Raw genomic sequence first — 13,677 nt, 5'->3', positions numbered from 1 at the left:
GCTGAGTTGGTCCCTGGGATTCTCGGGGCACCTCCTGCCTGGGCAGGAGTTTGGGCTTTGGTGGAGCTGAAACATTGGAGCTTCTCCAGCTTTCCCTGGTTCCCTGACTGGTTTGTGCTTTCCCAGGTGAGCACCCACCACCTGCACTCCTCCAGCGAGGATGAGGACATTGAAAGTTCTTTCCCCAACGAGCTCACTCTCCAGCAGGTGAGTTGGGAACATCTTCACTATTCCCGGGAAACTCGCTGCTCCAGTTGCCTTTAGTCCATCCTGGTGTGGAGCAGCTTCCTGAACTCTGCTCCCAGTCTGTGTTCAGCTCCTTTGGGCTTTCCCAGGGCAGTTCCATGGCCTGGGATCCACCTGGGAGCAGGACTGGAGGCACTGGGGCAGGAATCCCAGAGCTCTGTGTGACCCTGCTCTGGGAAGGGCTCGGAGTGTGGATTTCACACCCTTCCCTGGGATTTTAGTGCTTTCCTGGAGGAGCTCCACAGACTGTTTCTGGAATGTCTCTGAACAACCTACTGATGGATTTTTTGGGATCCCTTCCCAGGCCTTCTCCGAGTACCAGATCCAGCAGATGACAGCCAATTTCGTGGATCAGTTCGGCTTCAACGACGAGGAGTTTGCAGACCAGGATGACAACATCAAGTGAGTCTGGGGGTGTTTGGTGACAGCACCAAGTGAGTCTGGGGGTGATTGGCATTTCAGCCTCTTTGCATCCCATCCTCCCTCTGCTTCAGGTTTACAAATGAGCCTTGTTATCCCTCCTCAGGTTGTAAACAGCTCCTTGTTTTCCAGGAGCCCAGCCCGATCTCCAGAGCCAGGTGGAGAAGCAAGGAAAAGTATTCCTTCATTTCAAAGAGGGATATTTGAAATAAAGCAGGCAATTGTTGCCCAGCCCTGGTCTGGAATGAGTTTAAAGACAAAGCATGAGAGCAAACTGTGGGCAGTTAAGCAGATCTTTTCCAAGGAATTAAATCTTTATTGGAAGGAGTGAAGAGACAGTGCTCTGATGGAATCCATGGAAAATGCAGCCATTTTCCCTCTCCTGAGGAAGGGAGCAGGGATGATCAGGAGCAGTGGCATTTCAGGGAGACAGGGAAGGGGATTCAGAGTTACACAATTTGCTGAATCCAGAGCTCGGAATTTGCTGCTTTTACAGAATTCCTTTAATCCCGTTAAAGCTGCAGCTCATCCTCTCTCCTTAGAAATGTATCTGGCACTGGGATAATCCCAGTGGCCATAACAGTCCTGAAACTGGGACCAGTTATGGACAGAGCAGTGCTCCAGGGGATCCCAGTGCTCCTGGGTTTGTCTCCATCCCAGGAATTCCTTGGGTCCAAGGCAGCATCTCTGCCCTTCCCATCCAGGGTTTTTCCTGAGCCTCAGAGATGGCAGAAACTGGATAAGACAAAAATGTTCTGGAATAGAATCAGAGTTGAAATGAACATAAATTATTCTGTTCTACAAATAAAATAAAATAAAATAAAATAAAATAAAATAAAATAAAATAAAATAAAATAAAATAAAATAAAATAAAATAAAATAAAATAAAATAAAATAAGACTTTTCACTGCTGGCAAATACAGCCCCATGTGAGTGAGGGGCAGGGAGGAGTTAAATCCCTGAGGAGCTGCCCCAGGGGCCTTCTGCCCAGTGTAAAATGAACACGAAACTGGAAAAAGTCTGCCTGGCATGTTGTAGCTCTGTTTGTGATTGGAAAAGGAGAAGGTCCTGAAAAAAGGGGAATATTCTGGGAGTGGTGGTCCCTGCCAGCTGTTTCCAGGTGGTGGACACTGGGCTGGAAGTGAAATGGAATATTTAAGGACTATCAGTCATGTGTCAGTGTCCCTGGGATCACAGGAGTATTGAACTGGAGAGTCTGTCAAAGAAAGTGACCCTGGAAAAGCTACAGATCCATGAGTAGGGAGAGTGAGCTCTTCCTGAATGCAGACTCTGGGAATTGGGAATTTCTGGGCCTGCAGCACCCTCTGCTGTTCCCACCAGGGGCTCCCCTGGCTCGGACTGGGAATTGGGTCATCGGGGCTATTCACACCCTGGAATATTCACAGAACAGCCACACCTCGGGCTTTGAGACTGAGATTCACAGAACCCCAGCATCCCTGAGGTTGGAAATGCCCTCCCAGTGCATCCCGTCCCAGCTGTGCCCAGTGCCCATCTTGTCCCCAGCCCTGAGCCCTGAGTGCCACCTCCAGGAATTCTTTGCACACCTCCAGGGATGGGCATTGCAAATTTCCCCTGCCAAGGCCTCACCCCCCTTTCCATGGGGAAATTCCTGCTGATTCCACCCTCCTGTCCCTGTTCCCTGGCAGCACAGCCTGACCCCCCCGGCTGTCCCCCAGGACGCCCCTCCGGTGCCCCCCCACCACGGGCAGGGAATGTTCTAGGCTGGAATAACCCTTCCCTGGCTGAGGGGACGCGGTGGGCAGGAGTGGCTGTGCAGGGATCCCAGCCCAGGAGTGGCTCTGGCTCTGCTGCTGTCCCTCTGGGCAGCACAGGCTCCTCGGAGCCACCCCTGAGGCTCTTCCCTCCCTCCTCCCTCCCAGCGCTCCCTTTGACCGCATCGCCGAGATCAACTTCAACATCGATGCCGACGACGACAGCGTGAGTGGGGGTCCGGGCTGGGGCTGGAGGCAGTGTGCTTCTGGAGAGGTGCTGCTTGCCTTCTGAGAGAGCAAAGCTCTGGGGGCGTTTGGGCCATGCAGAGGGGCCTGAGAGAGCCAGGCACTGCTGGCCCCTCAGGGCTTCCTGCCAGGAAATGTTCCCTCTGAGGCAGCACCCCTGGCACAGAGGGAATCTTCCTCCCGCCCGCAGTGCCAGTCTGTTCTTAGATCATGGAATCCTGGGATGGCTTGGGTGGGAAGGGACCCCAGAGCCCCTCCAGTGCCACCCCTGCCATGGCAGGGACACCTCCCACTGTCCCAGCCTGCTCCAGCCCCAGTGTCCAGCCTGGTCTTGGCCACTGCCAGGGATGCAGGGGCAGCCCCAGCTGCTCTGGCAGTTCCAGCCCAGGCAGGAATTCCTCATTGCCCAGATCCCATCCATGCCTGCCCTCTGGCACTGGGAGCCATTCCCTGGCTCCTATCCCTGCAGGCCTTGTCCCCAGTCCCTCTGCAGCTCTCCTGGAGCCCCTTCAGGCCCTGGAAAGGCTCTGAGATACACCTGTATTCCTCTCCTGTCCAGGTGAACACTCCCAGCTCTTGCAGCTTTAGATCATCTTTCCAGACACAGATTAGGGAAGCATAGGCAGAGATGGATTTCTCATGGATCTAAACATTGCTAGGCTGTTCCTGGCCTTTCCTGCTTTATTGCCCCAAAGCACAGCAGCAGCTGGACTGTGGTGATCCCAGGTGATCCCAGCTCCTGAGCAAAGCTGGATTTGGTCAGCCCTGAGACTTGGGCTTAAAGCAGTGTCTGCAGAGAGCCTGTGGAATGTAACTTCCCTTTGGTCCTGCAGCCCAATGCCTCCCTGTTCGAGGCCTGCTGCAACGAGCGCATCCAGCAGTTCGACGACAACGAGGAGGAGGAGGATATCTGGGAGGAGAAGGACATCTCCTATGCAACCCAGGTCAAGTCCAGGACACGGTAAGGTGAAAGCAGAACCCTCATTTTCCCCCTGCTGCGGGGAATCTGCACATTTCAGTCCAGGCCAGGAGGAATTCCTTGGGTTTTGTGTCATTTTGGGGCTGTGAGGTTTTGTCTGACACAACCCTGAGCACTTTTCCTGGCACTTGTGCTGGGGGTTCTCCCGAACTGGAGACAGATCCAGTTAAAGGGAATTCATTAACAATGGGAACACCTAATTAATGAGTCTTCCATCAAACACATTAAAAACCCCCACCCTTAGTGTGAAACTCTTGGAATTTGCTCCTTCTCTCATCCTTGGAGAGGAGCAGGAGGAGGAGGAGGTGAGACTGAGGGGAGTGGGCAGAACATTCTTTCTCAGACCATTCAAATCAGAAAAGTGAGAACAAGAGGCCTCCCAGGGGCATCTCGAGCTTTGAAATAATTTTCATCCCTTTGACAGAGCCACTCATTAAAATAAAGTTATTTCCATAATTCCCAATCTGCAGTGTGATCAAAGGAAACAGGGAAAACATCCAAGACTTCGCTGTGTCCTTGCCAAGCATCAACTGCCTCAGGCCCTGCCTGGGCACAGGGTGGGCTCCACACCAGTGTCTGTCCCCTCTCTGAGCACTGGTTTGTGTGGTGTCCCCAGCCCTGGCTCCGTCCTGCACCTCCAGGGAGTGCTGACAGCAAAGCCCTTGGGAATCTGGGGGAGTCTCTCTGAGCACCCACGAATGCCCTGATCAGTTGGGGGAAATATTCTGGGGGAAACAACCCTGTCAAAGGCTCTGGGCTGTTTCCCCAGGGACAGGGAGGAGGAGCTGAGGGATCCAGGCGTGGCTCATTCCCAGTTCTCGTTCAGGTTTGGAGCCTCACAGACGTCAGAGAGCTCCAAGAGTGACTTGGAGAACGGGGACCACGACGGCAGCGTGGACTCGGAGGAGGAGGAGGAGCGGCCACCACCCCCCTCCCCACACAAGGGCAGCACCCCGGAGCAGAAGGACTCAGACTCCTGCCAAGGTACCGCGTGTGCCAGCGCATCCCTGGGGCTGCAGGGATCACAGCAGCACTCTCACACTGCCAGCTCCCCTGGGCCGCCCCCAGTTCCTCCTGGCCAGGGGAGGTGACAACGTCAGGGCTCACTTTGTGCCTCTGCAGTCTCTGGAGCTGCAGCCCTGCCCCAGAGGAGCCCGTGTGTCAGGCAGCCCCACAGGGAGAATCCCAGGGAAAGGGTCCCTGCCCATGGCAGGGCTTGCAGTGAGAGGAGCTGTGAGGTCCCCTGGCACCCAAGCTATTCCATGGTTCTGTGGCTCCCTGAATCCCAGTTCCTTCACTGAAAATCCACTCAAAGCAGCAGTGCAGGGGCATGACCTGAACTCCTCCCATCCCAGGACAGGAGTTGTGTGCCCACCTTTGCCAGGTGCCTCCACACCCCCATCCCTGCCCATTCTCCTGCTTTTCCAGCTGTGCTTTGCCTGTGGCAAACCCATCCCTATAGTGACTGGAGCAGGAGTGCAGAGGAACTTTGCTTTTCCTGGAATCCCAGGAAGGGGTTGGGTGGAAAGGGACCTCAGAGCCCCTCAGTGCCACCCCTGCCATGGCAGGGACACCTCCCACTGTCCCAGGCTGCTCCAGCCCCAGTGTCCAGCCTGGCCTTGGGCACTGCCAGGGATGCAGGGGCAGCCCCAGCTGCTCTGGCAATTCCAGCCCAGCCCCTGCTCACCTTCCCAGCCAGGAATTCCTTCCTAAGATGCCATCTAAACCGGGGCTGGAAGCCATTCCCTGTGTCCTGTCCTTCCAGGCCCCTGTACACTGTCTTTTTCCATCTTGTCTGCTCCCTTCAGGGGTTTTCACAACTCTCGATGTAAATTACACCATTCCACCATGGGAATGCTGGACAGACATGGTGCTGTCAGCAAAACAATCCCAAGGGACAGAACATTTTCCCAGCCATCCATTTTTCCAAGCTTTTTGAGTTTTATACCAGTTTTTTCTCTGGGTGCTGCCTTTATGTTGTCACTCTGAGTATCAGGCAGGGTTATCCCAGGATCCTGCCCTCTGCAGCCCTTTGGGAGTGTCAGATAATTCCAGTCCATTGGGAAGAACCAGTATGAGCCTCCCAGTCCCAGTGGGCTTTGTGTGGCAGCCCAGTCAACCTCTGGAGATTCAATTGGAATTTAGGATCAGTTTTGGGGATGCAGCCCCGGGGGGGGCTCTCTTGCCTGGTTCTGTTCCTGCAGAGCTCTGCAATCCTCCCTCTTCTCTTGGAAAAGCTAAGGAAAAATGCTATTCCAAAGGTGGGATTTGTAGGACTGGATGTTGGAAGTGGGACTAAAAGTGGAAGGAGGTTCTGGAGAAGGAATTGTCCAGGACTGTGAAAAAAGCAGTGGGTGATTTTTAGGATCTTAAATACTGGAATCTATTGATCACTTCTTTACCTGAAACCCAGCCATTGGAGAGGGAGATGGGAGCTTTTGGCATGGAACTGAGGGACTTGGAGCTGGGAATCACTGGCTTGGGGGATGAAGCCACCCACGGTGTCATTTGTCTCCATGGATGCCTCTCCTGGGGATAAACATCCGCAGAGGGATTTCCATGGGACACAGGCGGGTGTGGAAGGGGGACCCTGGGATCCCGGGAATGTTCCTGGGCTGAGTTGCTGTGTCCCTGGGATGTCCCTGGGATCACGGGGATGTTCCTAGGCTGGGTTACCGTGTCCCTGGAATCCCTGGCATGTTCCTGGTCTGTCCCTGGCATCCCTGGGATGTTCCTGGGCTGGGTTGCTGTGTCCTTGGGATCCCTGGGATGTCCCTGGGCTGGGTTGCTGTGTCCTTGGGATCCCTGGGATGTCCCTGGGTGGGTTGCTGTGTCCTTGGTCTGTCCCTGGGATGTCCCTGGGTGGGTTGCTGTGTCCTTGGTTTGTCCCTGGGATGTCCCTGGGTGGTTGCTGTGTCCCTGGTCTGTCCCTGGGGTGCTCCTGGCCGGCTGGGGCTGGGCTGGCACCCAGGCTGTGGTGTCCCTAGGGGCTGGCTGGACGGCCGTGTTCGAGCCCGCGGGCCCCACGCCGCCCGTGGCCATGGACGTGGGCTCCAGCGTGTGGGACTCGGCCGCCCCGCAGAGCAGCGCCCCGGAGGAGAAGGGCTGGGCCAAGTTCACAGACTTCCAGCCTTTCTGCTGGTAAGAGCCACGGAATTCCAGCTCCCCTGGGGCTTGGGAATGGGGGAATATTCAGGATACGTTTTGATGGAGTGCCTGCCTGTAATCCTTTCTTCTTCCCCTTCCCTTCCCATCGCTTCCCGTTTATTGTTTAATGCTGTCTGGTGATCCTGGATCAGGGCTCCTTTGTGCTTCCCGCTGTTCCCAGTGCTCCTGACTGACACAGCCCCACTTTCTGTGTCCTCACTGGGGTAGAGAACCAGGAAATAAGGTTTAGAGAAATTCACAGCAGAGATGGGAAGGAAGAGCAGGGCCGGTGGCTGCTCCTGGGGCTGTTGGGAGGCCCTGGGATGATCCTGGCTCCGTGCTCAGGGCTCTTCCCTCCCCAGCTCCGAGTCCGGCCCTCGCTGCAGCTCCCCCATGGACACCGAGAGCAGCGGCACCGACGGGACCCCGGCGCAGGGCCAGGACAAGAACTGTGAGTGACACAGGGCCACTCGGGGTGCTCTCAACCCCTGGGAACTCTGCATGGAGCCCCTGGGGCAGGAGAAACCTCCCTGCAGGGCCCCTGCCCTGAGCATTCCCTGCGGGATCAGTGAGCGAAGCAAAGGCAGAGACCCCGAGGGTTTGTTGGGACAATGTCAGCAGGGAGGGGATGGAGCTGCTGTGGGTTGGAGCTGATATCACAGGGACACTTCGTTTATCCCTGGAAGTGTCCCAGGCCAGGCTGGACGGGGCTGGGAGCACTCTGGAACAGTGGAAGGTGTTCCTGCCCGTGGTGGCACTGGGGGGGCTTTGAGATCCTTTCCACCCATCCCATCCCATGATTCCCAGACCATCTGCAGTGGCTGCAGGCCCTGTGTGACCCCTTGGGCCGGTCCAGGGAGCTTTCCCAAGGTTCCAGTGTGGGCTGTTCCTCCCGCAGCCAGCACTGCTGCCTCTCCCTGTGTGTGGAACGCGTGTGGGACACGGAAGGCGCCGCTGGTGGCCCTGGACAGCAGCTCCTCGGGCAGCTCCGAGAGCGACGACGACGACGACGACAAGGCCAAGGCTGGCACGGACTCCACGGCCACAGCACAGGAGCCCAGCAAGGACAGGGCAGCTCCCTCCAGGTGGGAAGGGGTCTCCGTGGGCTGGGATGGCCCCTGGGATGGCCCCGTGTGGTTCCAGTGTCCTCTCTCCTGTGGGCTCCATATCTTGGTGTCCCCTGGGAGCAGGTCCTGCCGTGGCGTGGCACGGAGGGGTCTGAGGGACATATCTAGCAGAGGGTTATTCCAAGGGAGGGTTGGGCCTCCTTTGGGCACTCCAGTGTCACAGGAGCATCTCTGTCTGTGATCTGGGATCCAGCCTAGGGCAGGATCTGGGTGGGATCGCTCAGAAAAGCAGAGTAAAGGCTCCCATGGGATCCTCCTGCAGCCATGGGGGGAAGGTTTTACCCACTCAGGTTCTTGTTTTCCCCTAAGGCATTCGATGATAAAAGCACCAGGAAAGGCTGGAGCAGATCCAGGAATTGGGCAGGTTTGTAGGAATTGGATCCTCAATCCAGCCTGCTTCAATCACAGGGGATGAGCTGCTGCCCAACCCAGTCAGCACCTGCTGCATCCACAGCAATTTTACTCAGTTCCAAGATTCTGAGGTTTTTCCTCATACTCTTCCATGGATTTCCTTGTGTTTTTTACCTGAGTCTCTGGGTTTGTGCACCTGACTCAGGATCAGGAGTTTCCTTCAGTGATGCTTGGTGACAGTTTGGGGTCATCCCTGGTTGTGCTAGCCAGCAGCAGCTCCTGGGGGCCTGGGGGCTGGGAAACCACTGGGATTGCAGAATTCCCTGGAATTAGTGCAGGAGTTATCCCAGGGTCTGTTATGTTGGAAGCAGCTTATTCTGAGAAATGCATTAATTCTGATAATTGCATTAATTCTGATAAACACTGTTGATTTTGATAAATGCATTCATTTTGATAAATACAGTTGATTTTGATAAATGCGTTCATTTTGATAAACACAGTTAATTTTGATGCATTTCAGTTTGATAAATGCATTAGTTCTGATAAATGCATTAGTTCTGATAAATGCACTCTCTGTGCCTGGGAATGGCCTGGCCGTGGCTTGGTGGGAAGGCACAGCAGTTCCAGCTGTGCTGAAAGCAGCCTCTCCTCTTGGATTGTGTGGAGTTGGATCCATTGGATCTGATCCGAGCCGTGCTCCAGGTGCTTTTCCTGCCCTGGACCATGGTGTGGGCACAGCAGGACCTTGCCTGGGGCTGGCTGGGTTCCCAGCAGGATCAGGGAATGTCCTGAACTGGACTCACAGGGTCATTGGTCCAGCTGTTCAGGACAGCCCAACAATCCCGGTGTTGTCCAGACATTCCTGGGGCTCTGGAGCTGTGCCCATTCCCTGGGGAGCTGCTGCAGTGCCCAGCACCCTCTGGAGGAAGAGCCTTTCCTGATGCCCCACCTAACCCTCCCTGACCCAGCTCCAGCTGTTCCTGTTCCTGTGTCCATCCTCTTTGAGATGTTCTCACCTCTTCCCTGCTTTCCTGGCAGGAGGGAGTGTTTGTTCCTGGTTTGGCACACTGGGAATGTTTTTCTCTCCAGACAAGTGTCTGTACCACATTCCATAGGGTTAAAGCTTCCCAAAGCTGCCTGCCTTTGCCTGCCTGCTGATTCCATTGTGGCAGAGAGCACCCACGGCCTCCCCTGACAGGTGTCTGTGGCTCTCCACAGCTGTGTCCCTGGCCAGAGATCCCAGGGGAAGCCCTGGGAGGACAGGGGTGGTCCCACAGCTGGGACTGGAGCTGCTCCAGGCCTGGGCTCCCCGTGGGAATCACCACCCGGAGCCTTCCCAGTGTCCTCAGCTCTGGCAGACCACTCTGCCTGCAGTGGGAATGTCCATTTCTTACCACGTTCCTTAAGGGTTCCAGGGAAATCAGGAGCATTTTGGAGTCACTCTGTGAGTCTCTCCAAGCACTCCCCAAGCACTTCCTCAAAACCTGCACCAAACCCCATTCCTGTTGCTGTAGGAACAGTTTTTCCATGCCCTGGTGCCCCTGGAATAACTGGCATCCACACAGGTATCTTTAATTCTCCTTGGAGCTGCTCAGGGACTGAGGATTTTCCTTCCCCTTGTCCCTGGAATCCACGTTGGAGGTCTTTTATCCTTGGAGCTGCCCGAGGCCTCTGTGGACTCCATGGAGAACCAGATGTTGCAGCCCAGTAAATCCTCCAGATGTTCCACTCTCTGTGAGCCTCATCCCAGCTGCCCAGGGGGATCCTTAGGGAGATGCAGCTCAGGAATTGCTCTCAGCTTCCTAGTTTGGATCCCACTGCCTGGGGAGGTTTGGGGTCCCATCCCTCCAGGAGTGTCCAGGGGACAACAGGACATCCCATACAAACTCCTTGTTTGGGTTGTGTCACCCCTGGGTGACCAGGGGTGTGTGTCCAGCTGGGATTTTTCAGGAGCTCAGGGAAGGCAGAGAAATTCCCGAGCCCCCGTGGGTGTTCAGGTAACTCTGGAATCCTCCTGCCCTGGATTCTTCAGGGATTGGGCTTCAGAAGTTTCTCTTTGAGCCATGGAAATGTCGAGCTCCAGTTTTTTGTGTGGGAAGTGTTTTTTTCCAGCGACGTTCTGGGAACGCAGCTCCAGCCCTGTGTCTCTACAAGGTGTATTTTGGTACTTCTGAGGAGCTTGTGAGCCCTAACAGAAAGGCAATGTTTGGATCTCATTATTCCTCATTTTTATGGTTTTTTTCAAGAGAAGTGCTCCAGAAATAGAACCCCAGTCTCCAATCTCCATCACATGTCCAATTATCCAGCTGGGATTATTTTATTCCATAAACTCCCCCGGAGCTGGTGACAGGATTCAGCTCAGCCATCTCCAGCTTTTTTCCCTTTTGTGGAGGTTTGCTCTGGGAGAGAGGGAGAAAGAATTGTTCTGGATGGAAACTGGGAAGAAAACATTCCTGGGGCAGCTTATCCTCTGCCTTGGAAGCAAAAAAATGGGATGTGCACAGAAATCCCTTCTCCAGCTGCAAATCTGGGCGGGTTTATTCCAAACCAGAGATTGGGAGGGTTTGTTCCTGCAGTTCTCCTTTCCCAGGATTTGAGCTTTGGTGGTGCCTCACTGGGGACCCTGTCCCTCAGGTGGCACCTCCGTGGTACCTAGAGTGCCTTCAGCATGTTTGGATTCTGGACATCCAGTCCCTGGGTGCTTTCCTCCATGGGGCTTCAGGATCTGCCCCTAAACCCAGGATTTTCTGGGTGTCCCAGAAGCCTGAGGAGCCCCTTGGTCAGGGCCCGTGGAGCAGAGCAGGCTGTGCCATCCCAGCAATGGCAGTGGGAATGGTGCTTTGGGAACTCTCAGACTGGATTTGCAGCAGGGATTGGGAATGCCTCCCTCGAGGAGCTGTTCTGGTGTGTCCTGCTGGGTTTGGGACCTGGAGCCTCCAGGATGTGCCCGCTGATTTGAATCCCAGCTTATTGCCAGTTCTCATTCCCGATGGGATCTTTAGGCCTGTGTGAGCTGAGCAGGAGGGGTTTTGTTTTCCCCACTGGAATGTGAGCCCCATTCCAGCAGGAGTCTGCTTTCCCCGTGGGCTGAGCTGCACTGACGTGTCCCTGCCCTCTCCGCAGTGGCTCCGACGGAAAGGCCCCGGAGACGCTTCCCGGTGCCGAGTGCGGGGCCCGCCACAGCGCCGCCACGCACACGGACGGGCCCCCGAGGGTGGCCACTGCTGTCACAACTGCCACAGAAACGGCCACGAGAGACAGGTGAGGGCAGAATCCTGGCATGCCTGGGTGGGAAGGGACCCCAGAGCCCCATCAGTGCCACCCCTGCCATGGCAGGGACACCTCCCACTGTCCCAGCCTGCTCCAGCCCCAGGGTCCAGCCTGGCCTGGGACACTCCAGGGATGCAGGGGCAGCCCCAGCTGCTCTGGCAGTTCCAGCCCAGCCAGGAATTCCTCGTTGCCAATCTCCCATCCATGCCTGCCCTCTGGCACTGGGAGCCATTCCCTGTGTGCTGTCCCTGCAGGCCTTGTCCCCAGTCCCTCTGCAGCTCTCCTGGAGCCCCTCCAGGCCCTGGCAGGGGCTCTGAGCGCTCTCTGACTGAACATTCCTAACTCTCAGCCTGCCCTCATGTTAAGAATGCCCCATCCCTCTGATCACCTGGGAAAGGGCTGGAACTAGACAGCTTTTAGGTCTGTTCCCACCCATGCCATTCTCTGGTTCCACATTGATTTTCCCTGGGATAGTCCATGAGGCACTGGGGGAGTTTCTCCGCAGGGAGCTGAGAACACTTGAGTGGACAGACAGAACACAACCAGAGGGTGGGGCTCAGGTGCCAGCAGAAGGGCATTCCCAGGAGGGATGAGGGCAGCTTTGGGAGCTCTCCTGGCGTGTCCCATGTCCCTAAGGCTGCTCCCTGGTGTCCCTGCAGGAGTGACGAGGCCTTGCCCTGCGCCGAAGCCACGTTGAACGGCCCCGCTTGATGCCGCTGCCGCCCTGGGACGTGTGTGAGCCAGGCCAGGCTGCTCCCTGGTGATGCAATTTGTCAATTCTTTTTTTTTTTTTTTCATTTTAATTTTATTTTTTAATAAATGCTGCATTGATGAGAGCGAGCTGGCATTCAGGACCAGACACGCAGATCCAACAGCACCGATCCGTTCGGAAAGACACTCGGCATTGTCGAAATGTAGCATTGAGTTCAGTCCTCACGGGAATGACGGGCTCTTCCCAAGCCTTCTGCCTGATTTCAGTTGTCCCCTTCCCCGTGCCCTGGTTTTTGTTTTGGATTTGGGGTTCAGTGCTGTTTTCCCAGTGTTATTGCACACAGTATTCAGCTTCTCTTGGGAAGGTAGCAGGTCCAGCGGCAGCCGGGGCCAGCGCACAAATCCCGCAGCCGTGTGACCAAAGTTCCTGATGGAGCTGTCCTCGGGCAGCCTTTGCACCGCTTTGTAGAGCAATAAAGCCTTACCAGAAACATTTCACAGGAGAGGAGGAATGCCAACACTTCCGTGGGGGAGCAGGGAGGGCTTGGATTGGGTTGGCAGGGCCGAGGCCGGGGTTGTCCCCGCCGGAGCCGGGCAGTGACGCCGAGGCCCAGCTGTCCAGGGAGCGGGATGTCCCTGCATTCCAGCACTGCTCTCCATGGACACGTGGTGGATCAGGGCAGGGGCTGGGCCGGGGCAGAGGTGGCCTCTCCTGCCGATGTCCGTGCTGGCCGCAGGGGACCCTGCCCACGAGGAGGTGACCAGGGGTTTGCTGGCTGTTTGGAGACTGAATTAATGTATTTGCAAATGATGATGGAAATCCTTTTTCTGTTTTTTTTGTTCTGTTTTTGAAGTTTTTAATGGATGCAGGAACAGCAACACTTTTGCACTTTGTACCTGGTGATGACAGTGTTGGGGGAGGGCATGGGAAAGCCCTGGGGGACATCCAAATCCCTCAGGGAGGGTGGGAGAGCAGGGCCAGGTGAGGGGAGCGCCTGGAGCTGGGATGTGGGATGTGGGATGTGGGTATGGGAGGTGCCCAGGCTGGAGCTCTGAGCTCACTGCCAGCCCAGCCTGGGGGGCACATGAGGGGCACTGGGGGGGTTGGACCACCTGGGGCAGCTGAGCTGGAACCCCCGGCATGTGGAATCCTGAAAAATCCTCCCTTTGGAGCAAAGGCTGGAGCTTGGCACACAGGGAGCCAGACCTGCTTTGGGATGCATTCCTGAGGGTGGGAAGGACCTCGCTCCCCACAGGCAGAAATCCCTTCCTTGTGCTGTGCTGTCTGCTGGTGGGACATCCTGGGCTGGCAGGGAGGGCAGGGGGAACCAGGTGTTCCCCTGTGGGGCTGCTCCGCTGGGTCCCTGTGTGCCCAGGTCCGTTCTGCTCGCAGGGAAGGGGGTGGATCCCAGGAGCTGGGGTGCTCCCATCCTGGCGTCCTGGCAGG

General features: G+C 56.0%; 1 protein-coding gene across 4 annotated transcripts in view; it reads left to right on the top strand.

Annotated features, from left to right (window-relative positions):
• The window catches only part of PPP6R2 (protein phosphatase 6 regulatory subunit 2), a 60,200-nt gene extending 47,091 nt beyond the window's left edge, over positions 1–13,109 (top strand). For all 4 annotated transcript variants that reach the window (XM_059847663.1, XM_059847667.1, XM_059847666.1 and 1 more), the window contains 10 exons: positions 127–207; positions 551–648; positions 2,568–2,625; positions 3,479–3,606; positions 4,451–4,608; positions 6,612–6,765; positions 7,134–7,222; positions 7,670–7,856; positions 11,373–11,510; positions 12,179–13,109. In XM_059847663.1, coding sequence (XP_059703646.1) covers positions 127–207; positions 551–648; positions 2,568–2,625; positions 3,479–3,606; positions 4,451–4,608; positions 6,612–6,765; positions 7,134–7,222; positions 7,670–7,856; positions 11,373–11,510; positions 12,179–12,230 — 1,143 coding nt within the window. In that variant the 3' untranslated portion in view covers positions 12,231–13,109. The remainder of the gene's footprint in view (positions 1–126; positions 208–550; positions 649–2,567; positions 2,626–3,478; positions 3,607–4,450; positions 4,609–6,611; positions 6,766–7,133; positions 7,223–7,669; positions 7,857–11,372; positions 11,511–12,178) is intronic.
• Positions 13,110–13,677: the final 568 nt, after the last annotated feature.

This window comes from Haemorhous mexicanus, chromosome 5, assembly GCF_027477595.1.
Source record: "Haemorhous mexicanus isolate bHaeMex1 chromosome 5, bHaeMex1.pri, whole genome shotgun sequence".
Lineage (NCBI taxonomy): Eukaryota > Metazoa > Chordata > Aves > Passeriformes > Fringillidae > Haemorhous > Haemorhous mexicanus.
The sequence above is the reverse complement of the archived record's forward strand: the minus strand, read 5'-3'. Positions and strand labels throughout refer to the sequence as shown.